This window comes from Rousettus aegyptiacus, unplaced genomic scaffold (genome assembly GCF_014176215.1).
Source record: "Rousettus aegyptiacus isolate mRouAeg1 unplaced genomic scaffold, mRouAeg1.p scaffold_m13_p_1, whole genome shotgun sequence".
Lineage (NCBI taxonomy): Eukaryota > Metazoa > Chordata > Mammalia > Chiroptera > Pteropodidae > Rousettus > Rousettus aegyptiacus.
This window is the reverse complement of record NW_023416284.1, coordinates 150,715,689-150,740,160: the sequence shown is the minus strand read 5'-3', so window position 1 is coordinate 150,740,160 and position 24,472 is coordinate 150,715,689. Positions and strand designations below refer to the sequence as shown.

Here is a 24,472-nt window from a genome sequence, read left to right as displayed (position 1 = left end):
GTGTTTATTTTAAAGGAAACTTAAGAACCAAAACAACCAAGTAATCTTGTTTGGATCCAGATTTATAAAACCAATCTTACAAAATCATTTTTAAAAGCTAATTGGAGTATTAAATAGTATCCGGCAAGTACTATTCACTTTATTAGATGTAATAATGGTATTGAGGTTATGTAAGAAAATGTCTTTTTTTGGGAGGTGCCTACTGACATGTAGGGCTGAAATAGCATGACGACACGACACCTGGGATTTGCCTTCGAACAGATACTTTAGAAAAAAAAGAGAGGAAACAGAATAAGTGAGAAAAGATGGGGAAATGTCAATAGTTGCTATAGCTGGATGATGAGCGTTCACAGATGTGTTTAAAAAATGAAATGAAAAGAAATAGAGGTCAATCTTTAAGGGAAAAAAATACGACCTTGCTTTTGCGATTAAACTCCACTTGGTGTTGGAAGGATTGGCAGGCCGTGAGCCACAGTGATGCAGTGGCGTGAGGGTCAGCTGCCTTTAACTGCTACCTACCTAACATCAAGGGCGAAGGGTGCAAGAGGAAGGGGAAAGGGGGAAGCATCCCCAGAGGCAGTTTGTCCACTCTTCAAATGTGGCTACCACACGATGTTTATCCTTTTCTTCCTCTGAACTGTAATTTATTTGCCAAATCATATGATGACTAAACTGTGTATCATCTCCTCCTCTCAGACTGAAAATTCCTCATGCTGTAGAATTTGAACAGTGGTCTCTCCAGTGGTGGGCCTAACTCTTGGGGTTTGCTTGTAGCATAGTTTGTTTGTGACTCTGACCAGCCACCTCCTCAAAACTTAAAAACATAAAATTGGATGGATGAAGTTCGGATTTTGGAAAAAGCTGCAAGTATTCGTTCATATTTTCTAACTCCCCAAGTGACCTCTACATAAAATGTAAGTATTTTAATTCGAACATTTGGAAACAATCTAAATTAGAAGAGTCAGCCTACACTATGTCCAAGCAATGTGATATTCAGAAAAAGTTAAGGTTGTATTTTAGAAGAGTATTTAATTTTTTGGAAGTCAGACCTATTATTATATGTAAGGCTCAAAGAAGTGAAATGGCTCAGAGCCATAGAGCTAGTAGGTGGTGGAACTGGATATGAACTCAGGCTCCAGAGTCCACAAAACCTGCCACATCGGAAAGGTTAGGTGAGCCAAGTAATAGACTTAGGGAGAAGAGTGGGGCCTCTCTTTCCCTTGGTCAGACTCCGGGCAATGTCAGGGCTGAACTGTCTATGCCACATGGCTTTCTGGAATGGGGCCATGGCAGCCAACAGAAAAGAGAGGAATCTAGAAGTATTTTGTAGAAGCTTTTGTAGAAGACTACTTAATTTTAAAACAATATAGAACATGCACATATATGAAAGAAAAAATGTGTAAAGTGTTTATTTCTATGGCATGAGATTATAAATGATTTTTATTTATACATTTTATAAATTTTCTGTAATATGAAAACATTATATATAAATAATGTAAGTAAAAGTACCAAAATCATCTAATGTTCTTTGTAACACTGAAGGCCACTTCAGCATTTTGACTTAAGGTGTAGACTGGAAGAAGTCCCTGTAAACTAATTTACTCAAACTATCATTGAAACTCACTCAACAAATAGCTAGGAACTTCATATTATACAGTTCCCATTTCAAGTTGCTCACGGTCAAGGGAAGAAGTATGTAAACAAGTCATTCCTAAGAGTAAAGTCACAGGTCCAAAAACAGATATGGGCTCAATATTTATTCTCCAAATGCCTGAAATGAATGGATATGTGTCTACATTTCATCCTTTAACATCAGCTATTCGGGAAGTACGAACATACAAGGTATTTTCTAAATAAACGTAAAAAAAATCCTAGATGCTTGCCTACATTTATTTTGTCTACTATAATTCCACCCGCTAAGAAAGAAAAACAATAACTTCTTTAAAAGACTATTTCCTTTTGATAAGAAATCATGTTCCACTAATAGAAAAGTGAAATTAAGATATACCTGGTACAGACTAAGTTCTGCAATACTACAAAGTATGATTTAGGCATTAAAACAAAACTTTTAATTGAATCACATCAGTTTAAAAATTATTTGGATGAAGTCAACTGAATAGTGTAAAAATGTCTTGAGGTTAATTAACTAGTCCCTAAAATTAAAAAGGAGCCTTCAAATTTTTTTAAACCCCATAGTTAGAACACAGATTTTTCATCCCAACCTAAGAAAGCACACATATATACAAATGGATAAATAACAAATAAAAGTCTAATGTTATAATTCTTTTTATTTGATATTTCTTATTCTATTCCATTTCATTTTTAAATTAAAAGCATGCTGAGTGTGCCAACTGAATTGGTTTTATTGCCTACTAATAAGTCACAACCTGCAATTTGGAAAACAGTGCCCTAAAATATAACAGGAGTGAAACCATTTCTAGAAACAGGATTTTATTACAATTGCATCCTTGCTCTTCTAATAGTCGAGTAACAACAGGTCTCAACACATACACAATCATCCATGTGTGGGTGTGAGAAAATTTCTTCCCATGTCTAAGATCAAGTAAGCTCTTGATGACTACAATTTTTTCAACCACAAAGGGAGCTTGCAATTATTACAGAGCTCTTTGTCTGATGGTAAGGCGAACAGATTTCCCAAGGTATGTCATACCATACCCTCTTATGAAGTTTGCTCTTCTTTAATAGTACTTAACTTTTTTACTTTGTGTGTTGGCTGGAAAGGAGTGAAAAACAAGGGCAGGAGGGCCTAAGTGGTTGTGTGAGAATAGTCAGACAGAAGTTATAATGATAAAACTTCAATTATTCAAAATCTTTGGTTTTCCTGAAAGGAAAATGAATAACACTATGCCAAAGAAGTTACAGTTATGACTGGAAACACATGACCAAGTTTTGCAAAACTGTTTAGAATCTCTTTAAACTTTATTCTCACCACATATAAAATAGATGCTAATGATATGAGTAAATATCTAATAAATACTTTTTGTCTCAGGAGAGGAAAGACATTTGGAAATAAAAGGAAACACAACAAACTGACTGTCAAAAGTATCTCCATGTAAACTCTCAACATGTTTCCTATCAGCTAAAAAAAAAAAAAAAAATCACTTGAATCCATTTGAATGTATAAAATGGAACAAATCATTTCAAGAGTTCCTATCCACAACTCTGTATATAATGGGAAACTACTTCCATCAGTGTGCAAAGACATCAATAATTTTAATGTTAACATATTAAAAATACCACGTACATGTACACACAGGGAAAAAAAATCTCAGAATCTAGTTTAATGTTATCCTTTAACATGCTAAGTAAAATCATTGTAAATTCTATAGTTCTTGGTCACACTCCAGTCTTGTGATTCCAATTAAAAGATAAAAATTCACTGAAAGGGCTGTGGGTGTGGGGGAAAAGGGTTTGCACACCTCTCATTTTTTAAATTTCATAAATTATTTCAATATGCTTGGGAGGTGACAGAGCAGCACAGTTATGGCACTGGCTTCCCACACAGCCTCGTTCAGTGCTGACTCTGTGGCCTTCGACAAGTCCCTCTACCTCTCCAACTTCAACTCATCATCTGCAATAGAGACGAGAGTGCCCGACTCACAGGTTTTCATGAGCATGTAATGAGATAATGCGGGTAAATGAGCATAGAGGCTGCCATACAGTAATAATTCAATATATTTTAATTGCTATTATTTTTATTTAAAAATACTACACATATTAAAGTATCAAGACTATTGCTTTGAATTAGACAACTTCGTCTCAATTTCATCACCCATTCATTGGCTCTGTGATCTTAAGAAGTTACTTATTTTCTGTATATCAGTTTTCCTCATCTTTCAAATGATCAGTTATAACTGGGTGTGGTAAAGATGAATGAGTCTGTGTGTGTTAAGTGTTCTAAATTGCTGGAAAGTCTAATTAGAATGCATCCCTTGACATTTACCGAGGGCCCACTAGCTGCTAAGTCAGCGTCTTTCAGCGGGCAGTCCTTAGGCCTTTTACAAGGAAGTCAAGCTCTCATCTCCAAAAGAGAGAGTTGCAGGTAAATGAGCTTGCAGAATCCCACCTTTTTCTTCACCACAGGACATCTCAAAGCCCTTGATGTGCACAGCGAAGCTCTACGAGGGGATGCATTTTGCAATATCCCCAGAGAACTCTTTCCTCAATGGGCATCTCCTAGCAGTAGTGTTTTGTGGGACCTACTAGCCAACTCCTGGACTAGGCTCTCCAAAGTGGGACACATAGCAATCCCATAATGGGGCTCCTGGGGTTAAAGACTGAATGTGGAGAAGTGAATTTTGGCCTTTAGAGTTATAAGAATGACACCGAAATTGTACTATATAATTCTGATATTCAAAAGCAAGACTTTTCCCACTGTTATTAAGTCGACAAGTGTTTGCGGGGGGGGGGGGGGGGGAGGCATCACAACAAATCAGACACCTTGAATGAGAGAAGTTTCATAATTTCACAGATGAAAATGTAAGGAAAAACTTGTTTGTATAGCAAAACAAGTCTAAGACAACTGTTTTATCTTCACTGAATAGATGCTCAGAATAAGGAAGTTGGAGAAGAGTGGCTGCTGACCTCTCCTAATAATGTCAGGATGTTGATGTAATGTCCAAGCTGTGACTGCTGAAGTCGAAGATAAAGGGGAGAAATCTTTCCTGTCTCTACAATGTGCTGTTTCCTAACCTTGGCTCCATGTGAAACATTCATATTGCCAATATTCAGATAAATGTATCTAGATATTGACTTTTCTCTCTGGAATCCAAAAACTCCAATATTACCAAGTAGAGACAAAGTTAATCTGAGTTTTAGAAGTTAAAACTGTAAGCATTTCTCCCTTTCACACATGCACGTGTGTTTTCACTTTCACAGATATATTTTTCAAAAAACCAATAAGAACCAAAAAGTTATTAGAACAGGAAAAAAATCATAAAATCATAAAATTGTGAAAGGGCTATTACTAATATTTAGCATTTACCAAGCATTTATTGTAAAAGGTAAAAGATACAGAGTGTTCTAAGGAGTTAACACTAACTTATTTGATCTTCATAATGATCGTATTTGATTGATAGTATTAGTTCCCTTTTAAAAAATTATGAAATATTTCATGTGTATATACACTTACACACACATAACATAAATACATATATACATATATATATATGTATATAATAATATCTCAAACAACCAAGTATATACACCATAGTTTATAAGATAGGACATTCCCAATAAACACAATTGTGTTTATTGGGAATGTCCTATTCTATGTGTAAAGGAGTTGAGACTCTTAAGATGCTGAGCTGGCATGTGATCCTAGCCTATCTGACTCTAGAGTAAAGGTCCCCAACTCTTGGGCTAGGGACCAGTACCGGTCCATGGCCTGTTAGAAACCAGGCCACATAGCAGGAGGTGAACAACGGACAGGGTAGTGAGCGAAGCTTCATCTGTATTTGCAGTCACTCTGCAGCCCTAGCATCACTGCCTCAGCCCCACCTCAGTTCATCAGGCATTAGATTCTCAATAGGAGCACGGGTCCATGGTGCCAAAAAGGTTGAGGAATGCTGCTCTACAGACCTTGGAACTCAGTCACTGTGCTCTAAGGCTGCCATTGCCAAAGTCATCCTTATAAGTGCAGAAATGAAGGCAGAGAGATTTAAGACACTGCCCAAAGTCATACTACTACTGAACAGAGCAACTGGTATTAAAACCCAGCATACATTTATTTATTTATAGTCCTACTCTTTTTGTCTCAAGATTAATATGAGGAAAGTAGCCATGTTTAATTCAGGGTTGCTAGTAAAACTTAATGATATGAGAAATTCCATCTCTCTCTTTTTTTAATTATTTAAGCAAGCATTTTTTACTAGACTATTAAAGGAACAGTCTAACGAAAAGCAACTATTTTATCTCCAATAAAGGCTGTTCACTTTGCTTAGCATTTATGTAGCTCCTAAGATGCTCTGTAAATGAAGGTTTCAGTGAATTAAAGTGCTGCTTCTCAAACTTCAGTGGGCACACTAAGTACCTGGGGATTTTGTTAATATGCAGGACCTGGACATTCTGCATATCCAAAGCTCTTGGTAATGGCTATTCTGTGGTCCTTGTAAGATCTACTCTGAGTAGCTAGAGAGTAAAAGAGCCTTCATTTTTAATTGGGATATCGCAGTGAATCTTTTTTAAAATGAAAAATCCTTGAGATATCAGTTTTGTATGTTTTTACTTTAATATCTATTCCTAAAATTTGAATGCATTTATATTTTCAATTCTCTGACTTTATTTGCCCATTAGATTTCATTTATAAGATAAGGATGGGCAATAATATATTTCAGGATCTATGTTTAAGCCAGGGTGTGATTTCTGACACCTGGACAAGAGTGTCAATTTAGGAATTATTTGAGCATATGGTAGAAAATACGCAAATAGGAAGACAAGGTTTGTGAACATATACGTATGCACCACATGAAAGAAAAAAGCAATCAAGGTTTATTGACCAGAAAATAGCGAATCTCAGTTGAGAGACAGACAGCATCTTATATACATCTAATGATGTATGAAATGTAAGATGAGAGAAAATATAAACCTTATTAAAACTCTTATCATGTCACACAGTCCTGAAAATTGTATTGCCTTTGCACAATCCACATTCTGTATTCCTGAATTTTTCACAATCTGATCAAAGTACATGGTTAGCTACTAATTTGAATTTGACAAGGTCTTAATATTTATATAGTAAATGTGATCACCTATAAGAGAAATTACAGACTACAGATTTGAAGCTTTATTGCATGAATAATCCCCTGAAATTGTGCTCCTCTAAAATTTCTTTTCTCTAACTTGATCTTTCCTGGGTATGAACTTCCCTTGATGATGAAAAGCAGGAGACTACCTGGAGACATTTAGAATTTTGGGACATGTGCCTGTGTTCCACTTTAGAAAATGTGAACACGACTAGGGCAGATGATTCAATCTCTCTAAATCTCAGTTTCCTCAATAGCTCTCAAAATTGTTGGAATTAAATTAGATGAAAAAAATTAGATGCAAAAAAAACAACAACCACTTGATATATGAAAATATATATGAAGATAGGTTTTTAAATTTTTATTTACATGCAAAAATATGATTGGACAAGCAACAATGATCAAAGGATGCTTAAACCACTGAGGGAAATGTTGATGGGGAAGAATAGCTTTATTGAGAGTATATCCTATAGATTACTTGTGTGGGAGAGGGGGAATCAAGTTGTTACTTCCTGACTGAATTCATTGATCATTCTTAGCATCATAAAAGTGGGGCGATAAAATAACTATAATATATGTATTGTGTGACACAATTAGCAGTCCATGTCAAATTTGAGGTAGTTTTACCAAAAACACTTACACTGAATCTAATCAAGCCTAGGTCTAACTTCGGGTTTATACAGAAACGCAGGGAATAATGCACCAAGTAAAAGACACACCACTCAGAAGCAGTCAGTCTAAGTTCCGGTCGAGATGTCAGAGTAGGTAAGCACTATGCTCACCTCCTACCATGACCATATCAAAATTACAACTAAATTATAAAGCAATTGACCTGGGGAATCACTTGAATACTAGCTGAATGGAACTTTTATGACTAAGGATATAAAGAAAAGGCCATGCTGAGACCAGTAGGATATGCGGATATGCGAAATGGGCTGGTCCCACACCTATGTGTGGAGGTTGAGAATTGGGAGAGATATCCCCCTCGACTGCAGAAGCCCCGACCCAGGAGCAAGAAGACTCAGCCCACACTGGGCTCCCTAGTTCAGGGATCCAGAGCCAGGAAGAGTAGTCCCGACAACAGATGGCTGTGAAAATCAGTAGTAATTCCAACCCTGTGAGATGGAGGGCTGCTGGAAACCCAAATGTCTTCTTAAAAGGTCTGTGCACAGTTTCACTCAATCACTGGCACTCACCTTGAGCTCTAGCAAAGGAACAGCACCTCAGAAAGGGCCAGAGACATATGGGGAGAAACTAAATCGTGTGGTACAGGGCGAGAGTCACCATTGAGCCTGGGTTGAGCCCTCCCACTACATGGCCTACAGGGGCAGGCAGGCACCAAATATGAATCTGCATTAACCGGGTAAACGCTGCTCACCCCACCCTGGTGACTCCCTGAGACCCTGTTTCAACCAATGCACACACTGCCCTTAGCAATTTCAGTGGCTGTGACTCTGGCCCACACTGCAAGCTTTATTAAAAACTCTCAAAGGTCTGCAGGGCCCAGGCAGCTGGTGGCTGCCTTTGTTGTGACTCGAGCCTTTTGCTGAGTGGCACCATGTTTGGTGCCAGTGGAAGCTGACCTTGATGGCAGTGTGGCCTCTCCCATGTGCCTCTGGGCCCAGCACAGGCAGCTGCCAACTTCAGATGATACTGTAGTTCCCCAGACTGGAAACAGGAAACAGCTGACCTTGTCTTGTACCGGACCCTCCTGAGAGGCCCCAGAATCAACATACCCAGTAGCCAGGCTCAGACCACAACAGAGGACCACCTAATTAGATCCACAAACTGTATACACACAGGGTGGTCTTAGCAGGCACCAGAGCTCTGAAGGGATGAATCCTGCTCCATGGGCTCAGCCCCTGCTGTGGTCATGGGCAGTTCTTACAGCCAGTTGGACTGAGGGTCAACTCCAACCACTGATGAGAAAACAGCAATCAAGGCTTAACTACAATAGGAGGACATACACAACCCAACTCGAGGGTCACTCCTGGAACACCCAGCTCAGGTGCCTAGGGAGACTGTGCCACAGAGCCTCACAGGGCACCTACTACATAAGGCCACCCTCCCAAGCCTGGAATTGCAGCAGATCCACCTAGAAAGTGTAGCAGGTTTACACAGAAAAAAAGAGAGAGGCAGCCAAAGTGAGGAGAAAAAGAATAATGTCCCAAATGAAATAACAGGAGAAAACTCCACCGTCCCCCCTCCCCCAAAAAAAGAGAGAACTAAATGAAATGGAGGCAAGGAATCTACCAGATAGAGTTCAAAACACTGGTTATAAGGATGCTTAATGAACTTATATGACTTTGCCAACTCAGTGAGAACTTCAACAAAGAGCAGGTAAACATAAAAAGAACATGGAAGCTATAAAAAGCAACCAGAAAGAAAGACTACGATAACTGAAATTAAAAAAAAAATAATAATACACTAGATGGACTCAACAGCAGATTAAATGAAGTAGAGGATTAAATAAGCTATTTGGAAGACAAGGTGAACAGGAAATACTCAATTAAAATGGCAAGAAAAAAAGAATTTTAAAAAATGAAGAAAGTTTAAGGGACCTCTTGCACAACCTCAGGCATAACAACATTCGCATCATAGGAGTGCTAGAAGGAAAAATAAGAGAGCAAGGGATTGAAAACCTATTTGATGAAATAATGACTGAAAACTTCCCTAACCTGTGAAATAGACATACGGGCCCAGGAAGCAGAGAGTCCCAACAAGATGAACCCAAAGAGGCCCATACCAAAACACATCATAATTAGAATGCCAAAGGTTAAAGACAAAGAATCTTAAAAAGCAGCAAGAGAAAAGCAGTTACTTACCTATAAGGAAGATCCCATAAAACTGTCAGCTGATTTCTGGGCAGAAACTTTGCAGGCCAGAAGGGACTGGTGTAAAATATTCAGAGTGAGCAAAAGCGAAGACCTACAATCAAGATGACTCTATCCTTCGACTTCATTAAAATTGAAGGAGAGGTAAAGAGCTTCTTCGACAGGAAAAAGTTAAAGAAATTTATCACCACCAAATCAGTATTATGAGAAATGTATAATAGCCCAAGATTGAGTCAAAAAGAAACAGAATATTTGAACAGAGTGATAACTACTAACAAAATTGAGTCAGTAACCAAAAACTCCCAACAGACAAAAGTCATGGACTGGATGGCTTCACAGGTAAATTTTACCAGACATTCAAAGAAGAATTAACACCTATCTTTTTCAAACTCTTCTAAAAAATTCAAGAGAAGTCCTCCAAGCTCTTTTACAAGGCCAGCATTATCCTGATTCCAAAACCAGAAAAAGACACTACAAAAAAGAATAATAATAAATATATATATATATGCCAATGTAGATGAACATAGATGCAAAAATCCTCAACAAAATATTAGCAAACTGAATTCAGCAATACATAAAAAATATCAAACACCATGATCAAGTGGGATTTATACCTGAAATGCAAGGTTGGTTCAATAACTGCAAATCGATTAATGTGATATACAACATAAGTAAAATGAAGGATAAAAATCGTAAGATTATATCAATAGTTGCAGAAAAACATTTGCCAAAATCCAATATCCATTTATGGTGAAAACTCTCAGTAAAGTGGGAATAGAGGGAACATGCCTCAGCAGAATGAAGGCCATATGACAAACCCACAGCTAACATCAAACTCAAAGGGGAAAAGCTAAAAGTGTTTTCCTTAAGATCATGAATAAGACAAGAATGTCCACTTTCACACTTTTATTCAACATAGTTTTGGAAGTCCTAGCCACAGCCATCAGATAAAGAAAAAAAAAGCATCCAAATTGGAAAGCCAGAAGTAAAACTGTCATTATTTGCAGATGACATGATACTATATAGTGAGAGAATCCTAAAGATTTCGCCAAAAAACTACTAGAACTGATAGATGAATTAAGTAAAGTAGCAGGATACAAAATTAATATTCAGAAATCGGTTGCATTTTTATACACCAATAATGAATTATCAGAAATAGAAATTAAGAAAACAATCCCATTTATAATTGTATCAAAAACAATACCTAGGAATAATATGAAGGAGATAAAAGACCTGTACTCTGAAAATTCTAAGATATTGAAAAAGGAAATTGTAGAAGATACAAAGAAATGAACATATATCATGCTCATGGATAGGAAGAATTAATATTGTTAAAATGTTCATTCTTCCCAAAGTGATCTATAGATTTAATGCAATCTCCATAAAAATGCCAATGATATTTTTCACAGAACTCAAATAATCCTAAAATTTATATAGAACCACAAAAAAACTTCAAATAGCAAAGGCAATCTTGAAAAAGAAAAACAAAGCAGGAAGTGTCATGTTACCTAATATAAATGATTCTAGGCTACAGTAATCAAAACAGCATGGTACTAGCATAATAACAGAGATCAATGGAACAGAAGATAGCCCAGAAATAAACTCAGGCCTATATGGTTAAATAATCTATACAAAAGGAGGCAAGAATATACAATGGGGTAAAGACTGTTCAATAAATAGTGTTGGGAAAACTAGACAGATACTCGCAAAAAAATGAAACTGGACCACCTTCATATATCATATACAAGAATAAACCCAAAATGGATTAAAGACAAATTTATATAAGATCCAAAACCATAAAACTCTTAGAGAAAACATAGGCAGGAAACTGACATTTTTTTCTGATATATCTCCTCAGGCAAAGAAAAAAAAAGAAAAACAAATGGGACTATATCAAATTAAAAAGTTTTTGCACAGCAAAGAGAGACCATCAACTAATGAAAAGATTGAAAGAAAATATTCGCCAATGATACATCTGATAAGAGATCAATATCCAAAATTTATTAAGAATTCACACAACTTAACACCAAAAAAAAAAGACCCCAAAAAAACAAACAACCCCACCCCCCTCAAACAATCCAATTAAATGGGTAGAGGACTTGAATAGACATTTCTTCAAAGAAAACATATGGATGGCCAATAGATATATGAAAAGATGCTCAATGCCACTAATCATCAGAGAAATTTAAATTAAAACCACAATGAGATATAACCTCACACCTGTCAGAACGGCTATCATCAGTAGATCAACAAATACCTTCGGCAAGAATGTAGAGAAAAGGCAATCCTCGTGTGCTGTTGGTGGGATTGCAAATGGGTATAGCCACTATGGAAAACAGTTTGGAGGTTCCTCAGAAAATTAAAAATAGAACTACCTAATGACCCCGCAATTCTACTTCTGAGTATTTACACATAGAAAACCAAAACAATAATTCAAAAAGATATATGCACCCCGATGTTCACTGCACTGTTATTTACAATAGCCAAGATAAGGAAGGAACATAAGTGCCCGTCAATAGATGACTGGATAAAGAATTTGTGGCACATATTTACAGTGGAATATTACTAGGCCATAAAAAATGAAATCTTACCATTTGCAACAACATGGATAGACCCAGAAGGCATTATGCTAAGTGAAATAAGTCTGACAGAGAAAGACAAATACCACATGATTTCACTTATAAACAATATAAACAAACAAACAGAATAGAAATAGACTCATGGATACAGAGAAACTAATGGTTGCCAAATGAGAGGGGAGTTAGGGAACTGGGCAAAAAAAGATGAAGTGAGTAAGTAGTACAACTGGTAGTTACAAAATAGTCATGGGGATGTGAAGAACAGCACAGGGAATATAGTCAATAATATTGTAATAACTGTGTATGGTGCCAGGCAGGTACTAGATTTATTGGATCACTTCGTAAATTATATAAATGTCTAACCACTATGCTATACATCTGAAACTAATATAAAATAATAAAGAATGCCAAAAAAATAAAAATAAATAAAACAAAACCATAGCTAAAACATGAAAAAAAAAAAAGGCAGTCAGTCCAATTTAGGATGTGAGTTGTGTCACAGGACAACTGAATTTGATTTCCTTGCAGGAAAATAAAACATAAGTGGGTGGGGATCAGTGTCAGATTAAAAGTGTCTTAAGATACAAAAAATAACTACAATGTGTGGACCTGGTTTGGATTGTTGTTGTACAAACCAGTTTTCAAAAGACATGTTTAGATTACCTGGGGAAAAGTGAATATGACTTGAATATTCGGTAATATGAAGATATTACTATTAGTATTTTTAAGTGTGCTCATAGCATTGTGGTTATGCAAGAAAATGTTGAGAAATGTGAATGAAATATTTAGGAAAGATGTAATGAAGTCTTTAATATTTTTTAAATACCTTAGAGGAAAAACAGTGTGTCTGTTAAGATCTTAATAATATAGCACAAGAATTGTAGCAAAGAGGGTGAAAAAGGAAAAAGACAAAGAAAAAAGTGTTTCCTACCTAAAAGGCAAGCGAGTCTCAAAAGATTTTTAGACCCTTTTGAGCTAGGAGCAACAGCAAGTACTGAGCCATTTCTCTATCTGTAGAGTTAGGCTATTTTCTATTTTAGTATCTTGGCAAAGCAAGGATTTTGAAGAGGCCAATAAATAAATAAATAAATAAATAAATAAATAAATAAATAAATAGATAAATAAATAAATAGATAAATAAATAAATAAATAGATAGATAGATAAATAAATAAATAGATAGATAGATAAATAAATAGATAAATAAATAGATAAATAAATAAATAGATAAATACATGTATAAATAGATAAATAGATAAATAAATAAATAAATAGATAGATAGATAAATAAATAAATAGATAGATAGATAAATAACATACGATAAATCACTAGATCATAGACTCAATCACTAGCTCCCTCAATAGATCGATCAATAAATAAATCGACTACGCTAACTTACTTCATTAATTAATTAATTAATTTTGGTCTATGTGATTCTCAAAATAAGCAACCTCCATTCTAAAGGTCTGGGAGCAGAAGCAATTCAAAAACAGATTTCATATCCCAGTGGTCCCATGGGCTATTAAGTCTTAAGAGTGTCCTCCTTTAGGCTGCAATTGAGGTGAATTTGCTTTTCTGAAAAGCAGTAAAAAAGCTGAATTCAATGTACTCAGCCGTTTAAATATTAAATGGGACCCAAAGAGATGTTTACCTATTTTCCCTGTAGGAAGCTTTATGCACTGGTAATTCAAATTTAACTGGACTTCAAATTTTCCCTGTAGGAAACTTTATGTACTGGTAATTCAAATTTAACTAGACTTCATAACTTTTAATATCTATTGGCTTTGTTCTTTGTCATAAATAATAGTGAAACAGTTTTCTTTTCCTTTTTTCAAAAATAGAATGCTCCATAAATATCATTTACATGCAACCTTTTGGCACATTCACTAAACTCAATCATGAAATGGATCCATATAGTACTAGTTTCTAAGGATTCAAATTTTGTAATGAAAGAAAAAACTGTTCTTTTCCCTTCCAGTAAAACGTAAATATGTTGGACACTGAATAAAAAGTTATAATTTGAGTTGGAAAATGCTGAATATAAAAACAAATGTGGTTTTAAGTAAAAATAAACTTCCAACACTCTAATCATTGAAAGATCAATTCTTTTAAATATAAATCATAAATCTCATTCAAGAGGGACCAAGAAATACACCTTACCTTTCTAATACTTACTATATTCAAATTTAAACTTAATATTTTTCTTTAAATAAAGTATGGACAAGCAAATTACTTCTGGCTTCATAAGCAAGGAAGTTATTTAAATCAAACAAAAGACAAGAATCTTGACAAGACTCAATAGCCAATCAGCCAAAACAAAACCTGATGCTGGATGTTCCTCGGCAGCAATAAATTACTTGAAAATGAGTTTTTGGTTTACCTGAAGGCTAAATCTGAAAGTAAATATGAACTTGAATATTTTTCCAAATAGTATGATAAAAATCTTTTAATAAAATGTTAAGTTAAAAATTAAAACAATATAAAAACATGTAGAAACTGGGTAGCTGAGTAACCAGGTATCAGTTCTATTGTTGTACTTATACCTTACATATATTATATAAAATCTGTCTACCTAATATTTAGTAAAAACAAAAGGTAGACCATGTATAAGTGTGTACACATGCACACACATATGTGTATTTATTGTGGGGATATCTATTAGTGTGTCTGTGTGTGCGCACCAAAAATGTGTCCTTAGTGGCTCTCTGTATTACATCTTCCTTGAAGAATTATGATATATCCACACCATATTATTTGTCGACACCCTGTTCTATTCCACAATTGTTTTTTCTTGTAAGCCTTAGGGAAGATCTTTGGGAAAGTGGACAGAAAAGAAAGCTCTATCTTAAAAGTTATTAAAAAAAAAAAAAGGAAGGAAGGAAGGAAGGAAGAAAGGAAGGAAGGAAGGAAGGAAGGAAGGAAGGAAGGAAGGAAGGAAGGAAAAGAAAGAAATAAAGAAGACAAAAGAAAAAAAGACAAGCAAAGAAAAGCATCCCATCCCTACAGAACGAACCTATAAAGACACTCACATAACCCAGACACTACCTAACCTCCCTCACGCACATACCCTCCTCATCCATCCCTACACTCTCCCTCCTCACTCCCTCCCTCCCGCCCCTCCCTCCCTCAATCCTAATACCTCCCTCCCTCCATCCCTCCCTCCCTCCCTCCCCTCCCTCCCGCCCTCCCCTCCCGCCCTCCCTCCCCCTCCCTCCCCCTCCCTCCTCTCACTCCCTCCCTCCCTCCCTCCCTCCACCCCCTCCCCTACCCTCCCCCCCTCCCCCCCTCCCCCCTCCTCCCTCCCCCTCCCTCCCCCCCATCCGCCCGCACGCCCCCCAGCCCTACCTCCAGTGTGGTTTTATTAAAAAAAAGAGAGATGGGATAACATGGAACCACTTAATTGTCACCTTGTTTCAATGTTATGTGCACCTTTTCTTACAAAAAAAAAAAAAATCCACCTAACCTACCATTACCATATATAAGACACAAGACATTTCTGCAAATATAGGGTATACTTTCACATAGCATATAGTTCCCAATGAGACAGTTCACAAAAACTAGTTTAATAGATCAAGTAGAAATGGCAGCTAATAGTCAAGGCACACATGACAATATGGCTTAATACAGTGCTAATGTCACAAATGTCTAAATATTATACCCAAAAGATCTTTAAAATGAAATAGGCCCCTGATAGCCTCAGAGTTTAAGCATCTGCAGATCTTAGGGGACCACTGACCTACGCACTCCTCTATTCTCAAGACTGCCAGCACCTAATTCAGGGCAACTTTCCAGATGTTGCCTGCGAAGGAGGCTCAGAGGCTCCCAACCCTTTTCAGAGTAGAGTTTAGTTATTTTCTTGAATACATGCTTGGTGTTTCCTGAGACATCATAGTTGTCATGTACGCAATTTCTCTTTAAACAACTTTGTGAGTATCACCCTTCACCTCATTCTCTCAAACCTCAGCCACAGCATTCATGTGCTAACTCAGAAAATAGTTATCTGGAGCCAGTTATCTACTAGGCACTGTACTAGGCAGTGGAGGCAACTAAAAAAAGGCTCTATTTTGTCATCCCCTTATGCATCTTAGACTCTGTCCCATTCCATACTCTCACACCTCAACCCTCTCCAGTCTCTTCAATTCCCACTGAAAGGCAAGTTTAGCAGCTGGTTCCAAATTCATACTAGGCTCACAGAATTTATTTCTACATGGAGTTAGAAACCACCATGTGGTTTTTTCCCTCATCAATCAAGTCTCTCCCACTCCTTCACCCCCAAGGCAAACAATGGTATATATATATATATATATAAAAGAGAGATGGGATAACATGGCTTTATATATATATATATATAAAGCCAAGAACAATTGGAATATGACATCGACACAACTCTTAAGTTGCAAAAAGATAAAATTACTCCTCGTCTAATGGGAAAAAAAAAAAAAGCAATCCAAAAGTCTGGCAATATTTTTTTCATCCTCAATACCAGACTTTGAATGAGTTCCTCTATTTTAAGTCCATATTTTCAGACTTTTAATTTACAAACATTTAGTTTCACTACTTTGTCTTGTTTAGGTTTTCATTCTCAACTAGAGCCGGCCCTGAGTCTTTAACAACAGCGCAGCAACCGTTTTTCACTTGCTCCTCACCTCATCCTCACTGAGCACCTATTTCCCCCTATTGAACACTCATCCCTATTGAACACCATCATGTGCTGGGCACTATTCAAACCACACAGCTTCTCATGGACTTTGTATTCCTGTAAGGGAAATACAGACAAATGAAAATGTAAATTATACACTCTGTTGGAAGATGGTAACTGCTGAAAGCAGAAAAGGAGAATGTGGGATTCTGGGGATGAAGAGCAGGTTACAGTGGTTAGGTTCATTCTTCCCTAAAAGGGAACGTCTAAAGCAAGACTGAAGGAGAAGGGAGTCATATGGATATTTGAAGAAAGACTGTTCCAGGCAAAGGGAATAAGACATTCAAAAGTTCTGAGGTGGTAGGGTGCCTAATACCTTTGAGAAACAAGAAGAAAGCCATATGGGTGGGAGTTATGGTGAGTGTGGTGGAAGATGAGGTCCAAGAAGCAATGGGAGAAGCAGAACAAAGGGGCCCCTATATTTGTCAAATTAGTAATAATAAACAGTAGTGAATAATAAGATAGTTGGCTTTTATTGAGCTCTTACACTGTGTGCAAAGTACAATACCAGATGGGTTATATGTATTATCTCCTTAAAAATGCAAAACAATTGGTTGCTCTCATATGTAGACTTTATCTTTAGACATATATACAAAGAAGTCCAAAACTCTATAGTAAATTTTTCCCTGAAAAAGTTTTTTTCTGACCTACCATGACGAAAACCTTTGCCAAATGCTGCAATTAATTTAACTTCTTCATGCATTTTAAAAATCAAAACATAATTCCTTATAAATGTCAGATGTCTTGCTTATTTCCATGTTATGCTTTTTTATTTGAATTTCAAGTCTGTTTCAGTATCACAAGGTTAATAGGTTCCATTTATGCAACAAAAATTTAATAAATGTAGTTTGAGACACTATTCAGAGTTCAAATCCTGCTTTAAAAACATCCTTTGATTTGTTTAATAAGTATTTTAACATAACAACTTTTCTGAAATATATAACTTATTGTGCAAGTGTTACAAATTATCTACTAGAGCCAAAAGATACAATACATATTATTCTCCTGGCACATTCTCTTCTTTCTGCTGTACTTTCATTTAAAAGGTATCCTTACATATAGAAATAAGAAGGCCAAGAGAGCTGGCCTTACTAAACAAAATTAATTAGTGGAAGCACCAGATATACCTCCATAAAAAATTTCAGTAGATTTTTTATTACTTAGTTTCCATGGATTAGGAAATAATTTGAAAATACTTCCTAAACACAAAGAGACTGCCCAGTTCAACCCAAGAAACACAGAAATTTATAGTCTACAGAGTTGACGGAATCTCAGATCTTGGAATTGAAGGAAGGTCTAGGGCAAATGCACACACTGATGCAGAAGGTATCAGAATAAACTTGTGCTTACTCTTTTAAAAGCCACTCACCCAAAACAGCAATCAGTTGTCCCATGTCTAACCAAATATAAAGGAATGATGACTTGAAAACAGACCTTCTAACAGTCTAATGTTAAATTGTCTATGACACAGATGGTAGTACATTATCATAACTCTTAACATAAAATGTTTCTACTATTTCAAAGCTGATTTGAGTCAGAATTACCTAGGAGAATATGTGCTTTAAAAGCACATATTCCCAGGCCCCACCCATTGGAAATTCTGATTCACGATATGGGGCTGGGGCTTTATAAAACTTCTGGAGAGAATGGTGATCTGGCAGGTTGGGGAGGCAAGAAGCACCAGACTAAGCTGACTCCAAGAACAATGAAGGTAAAATGTAAGAAATGATGTCTTCTTGGCAAAAACAGACTGTATGCTAAGGCAGTCTCTCATCTTCTAAATGTTGAGAGCACTAATATCATTTGTGATACCATCCAACTGCATCGCCGGCAGCACATCTCAAGACCTAAAATGTGTGTGCATGCTTTGATTTATGGAAACTAGAAAAATAAGTGACCAAGGGCTAATTAGGAAAATCACAAATGTTAGAAATACTCAAAAAATCATTGACTATGCCTCTTCACTGAAGAGGTATCAGAACTAGAGTTCCTAGATTTTTCTCAGTAAATGTCTGAAATCTAAGTATTATTTTTCTTGTGATTGAAGACCTATGTCTTTATTGGTTGTCTTAACATCTTAAATACAGAGGATGTTTCATGGAAACTCAAATGGTAGTATCTTCTTCCTTCAGTCAACTGCAATAGTCTCAAATTTGAAGCCCATTAAGAATCTAAGCTTGTGAAAGAACCGCTCAACAAAGCACCCAGTTAAAGGCCTGGATGACCATCCAGGATGATCATAATATCTGAAACTTCATTTGGAAAGATGGGTGACAGCTTTGGTCAGATCAGTACAGGGACACGATATTGGACTGATTCACAGATGTGCAGTGTTAAACGTGCATCTTCAAATAAGAACTTGAGAAACATTTTTTAAATGCTTAAAACACCCATGATCAAAATCTCACATATTTAATAAAAAACATACATGGTTATTAAAATTTTATGAGATGCCTACTAGCATGCTGCTACAGTGACAAGACATATCTTGTCTAAGTTTTAGCCTTTTTTAAAAAACAAATCAGTATGTAAGCAAACTTAGTAACCACTACCAACATCTTGAGTATCAATATTTCAGACAGGGACTGGATACATGGTTCAGTGAAAGAAATTCTAGCATTTGGTTAAGTTTTGATTCTTGTCTTATTAGAAAACACGGGGAGGAGGAGCTGTCGAAATATTCTGGATAGATTCACTAATATTAAATAACCACTGTTGCATAGGGGCAGAAGTAGGAGAGGAGAGGTACAAGAACTGAAAAAAATTCGGCAGAAAGATGCCTCTTGCCATCAATAAAGAACTAATTAATAAGGATCTGCCTAAGCTGGTATACTTTTTACTGCTTCAATGTGGTGGAAATGCAGAGGTAAACTCGGTTGTGGGTTAATTAGGTCCAACTTGAAGCCGAGGACCAGGTCCAGATAAAGACCAGCCTGGTAGGGAGTCGACTCGTTCGAATACCTAAGAAGGAGGAGCCGAGCCACCTAAATCCGACTCCGGGTGCAGGCGGCACACTGGGGAGAGACGCCGCGGTGGGGCCAACCTCGGGGAAACATTTCCGACCATTCCTTACGAGCAGCAAACGCACACGCCGGGATCCCAGCCGCGCAGGCAGCAGAGGCGGCAGGGAGGGCCCGACCGCCCGATCGCTGGGCAGCGGGTCGAAAGGGAGCTGGAAAGAAGCGTCTTCGCTCAAGACTCTTCCCGAAGGTGGCCGGGGTCGTCCGCTCGCGACCTCTGGGCCATGTCACTTCATACAGGGCCGACAAAGTCAGGAAGTCTGGAAACTAAGTGAGTAGGGCTGCGAAGAGGTGAAGTGGGAAGGCGCCAGGTTGATTCTCGTGTTTGAGGGGTAAAGAGGAGTTTGGTGGGGCACCGATCGGAATGCAGTAACTTATTTTATACTCGAGCCGCCGTCGGCGGGACAGGGCAGGACTCTGCGGGGTGCAGGCTGCAACCCCGACTTCCCCCCGCGCTCGATCCCTCCAGGCCCAGCCCGCCGCCCGCCACACTCGCTCCACTCACCCGGCTCCTCCGCCTGCAGCCGGAGCGGGGCGGAAACCACGAGCAGCAGGGCCAGGAGGCCGCGCGGGGCGGCTCCGGCCACCATGGCCCCACCGGGCGCCAGCTGGGCAGGCTCGGCCTGCGCTCGCCCCGCGAAGCACCGCCGCTGCCCGGGCCGGGCCGCCTCCTCCGCGGCCGAGCGCGGCGCCGGGACTGGGCGCAGCTGCAGCCCGGCGCCGAATCCCATTGAGGCAACCCGGGGCGCAGCCCGCTGGGGGCGTCTCCCGCCCCGCCCAGTCCCGCGCTCCGGCCCCCAAAGGAGGAAGTCACGCTCGCCGGCGGCAACTGTCCTCCAGGCGGGAGGCGTACCAGGCGCTCCCTACTTCACACTCCCCTTTTCCTTCGCCCCTCCTCCTCCTCCTCCGGTGCACGTGAACCTGGGAGCCAGGAGGACGCCTGGCCTTGAGACCCGCCGGAGCCCGAGCCACACTGTCTGGCCCGAAGTGCCTGAGCGTGCGATGGGCGTGCCAAAAAGGGGTGGGCTTGCCAGTGATAGCAGCCTCGAGGGACTCGAGATGTTGTAATGATAGGATGATGATGATGGCAATTCAAGTTCCTCCGCTCATTCATTCAAAAGTTAAGATCCAGCAGTGCGCCTGCCACACACGATGCGAAACCCTTTTGACACTTGCGGACGTTAAAATTAATGAGTCCCGTATAGAATGCAATTTGCAATCGGTGACGTGGAGAGTGCTAGTGGAGCCCATTCAGGGAGATCTGATTAGATGGCGGTGTTGGAGACGGCGGGGTAGGAATCGGCTTAGAAAGGCCTCACTTAAAACGTGGCATCTAAGCTGAGACTCAGAGGGTGAGTGGGACTCGGGAAAGCGAAAGGAGGGGGACAAAAGAACAGACACGATGGTGTGCCGTAGAGTTGAGGGAGGAAAGGACCAGCCAGGGAGGCCGAAGCAGGGTGAACAGGTGGGGCGCATGTCCAGACGTGGAAGCCCGCGCGAAGAGCCGGGGCGGGAACGAGGATAGCCTGCAGGGTCCCCCCGAAGTATGTTTAACTTGATCCTTAGAGCAATGAGCAGCCACGGACGGTTCAGATCCAGGAGGGGCAGGATCTGATTCTATGGGCGGGCGTGTGGAGAAGGGCTAAGGGGAGAGCGAGCTGAAAGAGTGGAGAATTACAAGACTATTTTTTATTACAGAGTAGTCGAATAGGGAAGTGGCAGAGGAAATGAACAAGGAGAGATTAAATACATATTTTGAAGACTCTTCGATATCTCCAGGCCGCTTGCAGTCCTCCCGCGCCTCCTCTGCTTGCTTCTGTGACATTCACACCACGGCTCCGCGCCCTGCAGTTTTCCCTGCTAACTCGCAACTGCAGTTACACCTGCAGTTGTGGAGAGGAGGAAATATTGGAGGCGAAGAGGAAACAGCCCTCCCGGGTCCAATATTGGCCTGTCACGTGCTCTTCCGGTACCCGGATAGACCTCTTTCACACATGCATTGCTTTCTCCCTCTTTATTATTTTAATGTCTTTATTTTTTAACTAAGTAAAAACGTTGTTGAAATGTCAAATGAGACTATTGTGGGGGCTTTGCTTTCTTGAGAACAGCAGAACCTAGAGGAAAGAACTTGGGCTTTAGAAATGAGGCCGATCCAAGTCTGATTCACCCAACAGCCACTGACTTGGGCCTCGGTTTCTTTGGGGAATATAATAGCTAACTTTCCTGGCTGTCACAGAGACAAAATAAAATATGTATATAAAGTTTGAGCATGTAAGAGGTGTTCAATAATTAGAAGGTTTATCGTATTTGTATTGAAAGTAAATTCCCAACCATGAAAATATTGAATATTCTCACATACAAAACATAAAAAGATACTTTGACACGTTGAATCACTTCCTAAATCCAGCTCTCCCTGTTTCTTCATTCTCTTCATTCTTTCTAGGAAGGTGAGTTTGGGTAACTGTTACTGGCCTCTGACAGGTGTGGCTCTGTGAGCAATGAAGAAAGACAATGGGAGCATTGATTACTAACAAGGAATTCACAGGGTGAAGCAGGTGGGCTCCCTGGGCTGACCTTTTCCATTTCAGGTAATGCCTTGATAGGAATGAAGTAATCTAGTTTACACCAGAATCTTGAGCCAGATGAGGGGAGAGATTTAGGATCTGGTAACAATGAGAAAATAAAAAGGCCTGTTGTATCCTCAAGCTTTCGTTATACATATCTACTTTGAAAAATAAAAGGAAACCTCTAGTTAGAAGGATAGTAAAAGAAAAATATAAAAAATATAAGATTATCAATTATATTTTTGTATATAATAAAATAAGCGTGATCGAATTGATATACTATACTTAAGCCACATAGATTTTTATATTAAGTATGTGTGTTTGTTTTATTCTGGAGATGTCATTTTGAGTTTTTCTTTTATAATGCATTATATGAGATTCCATTACATATAGAAATGTTAGGATCCATCCACAACATTTCACTTACTAAAATTAAAGAACTACATATCATGTGGAACATCTCTGGAAGGGTCTCTCATAAGGTTATTTCACATTTTGCCCCTCCCCTCACTTACCATCTGGTCTTTATTTTGTATCTCTCACTGCAATGTTATGCTTATATTTGCCAGCTCTTTGGTAAAAATAGAAAACAGCTGGTCAGGGCTACCTTATTTGAGGTATAAAATATGTATTCTGTGTTGCTTAGGTAAGACAGAATTTAAACAGAACTGCAAGCCTAGTATTCTACAGCAGTTAGAAAGCTTCAGGCTACGGTTCAATTTGACAGCCTAATTTCATCTTTAACATCTAGAAATCCTAATTAATGTAAGTCTCTAAAGGAGACCAAATGAGATATAAATTTGAAACCCTTATGGTTTCTACTTCCTAAATACTCTCCTTTTTCCAGTTAAATTCATAAATATATTTTAAACATTTTCTTTATGTGAAACAATGTAATGGAGATATAATGAAAACAAATTTAGGTACCTTTCTTTCTCACTCATTCATGATCTAAGGATAGAAATTTGAGAAAAGTAATATAGGTCGATAAGTACACTGATAGAAGTGGTTCAGGTAGTTATGGAATCACAGAGGAAGGGTAGAGAACTGGATTTCAAAAGGCTGGAAGAGTGTGGGAAAGGTAAACTGGGAACTAGAAGGAAAATGTTTGTCTGAAAAGGAGAAGAACTTGTGAGAAAGCTCAGAAATAGAGATCACAGGTCCCTTGTAAGAATCGAGCCCAATTTATCAGTGCAGGAACAGTGAGCTTGAAACAGGAGTGGGGGCAAGAAAGCAGAGGGGGCGACACAACAGGATCTGAGGGCACACTGGGAAGCAGGAAAAGGGAGAATCTAGTTCAGATTTGCATTTTAGAAAGATCATGCTGGCAGTAGGGTGGGGAATGGTTTGAAAAGAGAGGCAGGGAAACTGATTAGGAGTTTGTGGCAATACTTCAAAACTAGAGATAATGCATCTTACCTATCATGCTCAAAGGGGGGATCCCTGGACCAGCAGCATCTGCAATACCTCGGAGCTTTCTAGAAATGCAGACTCCTGTTTCTATCCATGCCAGGACCTCTGAACCAGAATCTGCATCTTAATAAGATTTCCAGGTCGAGATAAAGCTATAGGTAGATCTAAGATATACAGGATAGAAACACAGACACGATTGAGTCTTAGATTATAGACAGTGGGAGACAATATTAAATTTTGAATACAACGGCCAAAATAATTTGTATCACCCACATTACTTCCTTATCTCTAACCCCCATGGACTTTTCAAATACTGATTGCTGATGTTCATTAGGTAGCTGTATCATCTAAGGTCCAGCAGAGATTCTTAAATGTTATTGTTTACTGTGGCCAAATCTCACCATCTGGTCCTCTTTTTTGTGACCCCAGAAACGATTTTTGTCAATATCCTTGACCTTGAGGATACTGCTCCATGATTAACTTAATCACAGAAGTATATAAACCAGCATCAGTGCCAGTGTAGTAACTAACAGTGAGAGCTATAAAATGGTGAACATTCTCTTCAGCCTGAAAACAACTTTGGTTGCTAGAATTGATCAG

General features: G+C 38.6%; 1 protein-coding gene and 1 long non-coding RNA gene across 5 annotated transcripts in view; one reads left to right on the top strand and one right to left on the bottom strand.

Moving 5' to 3' along the window:
- The window catches only part of DCBLD1 (discoidin, CUB and LCCL domain containing 1), a 75,445-nt gene extending 54,804 nt beyond the window's left edge, over positions 1-20,641 (bottom strand). For all 4 annotated transcript variants that reach the window (XR_001599264.2, XM_016163624.2, XM_016163625.2 and 1 more), the window contains exon 1: positions 20,401-20,641. Coding sequence is in view for 3 of the 4 variants with exons in the window: in XM_016163624.2 (XP_016019110.2) it covers positions 20,401-20,626 (226 nt within the window). In the remaining variant the exon portion in view is untranslated. The remainder of the gene's footprint in view (positions 1-20,400) is intronic.
- Positions 19,621-22,162, top strand: LOC118602888. Its single transcript, XR_004950950.1, has 2 exons — positions 19,621-20,166; positions 21,594-22,162. It is a non-coding gene; the product is annotated as an uncharacterized LOC118602888 (long non-coding RNA).
- The last annotated feature ends 2,310 nt before the right edge of the window (positions 22,163-24,472 follow it).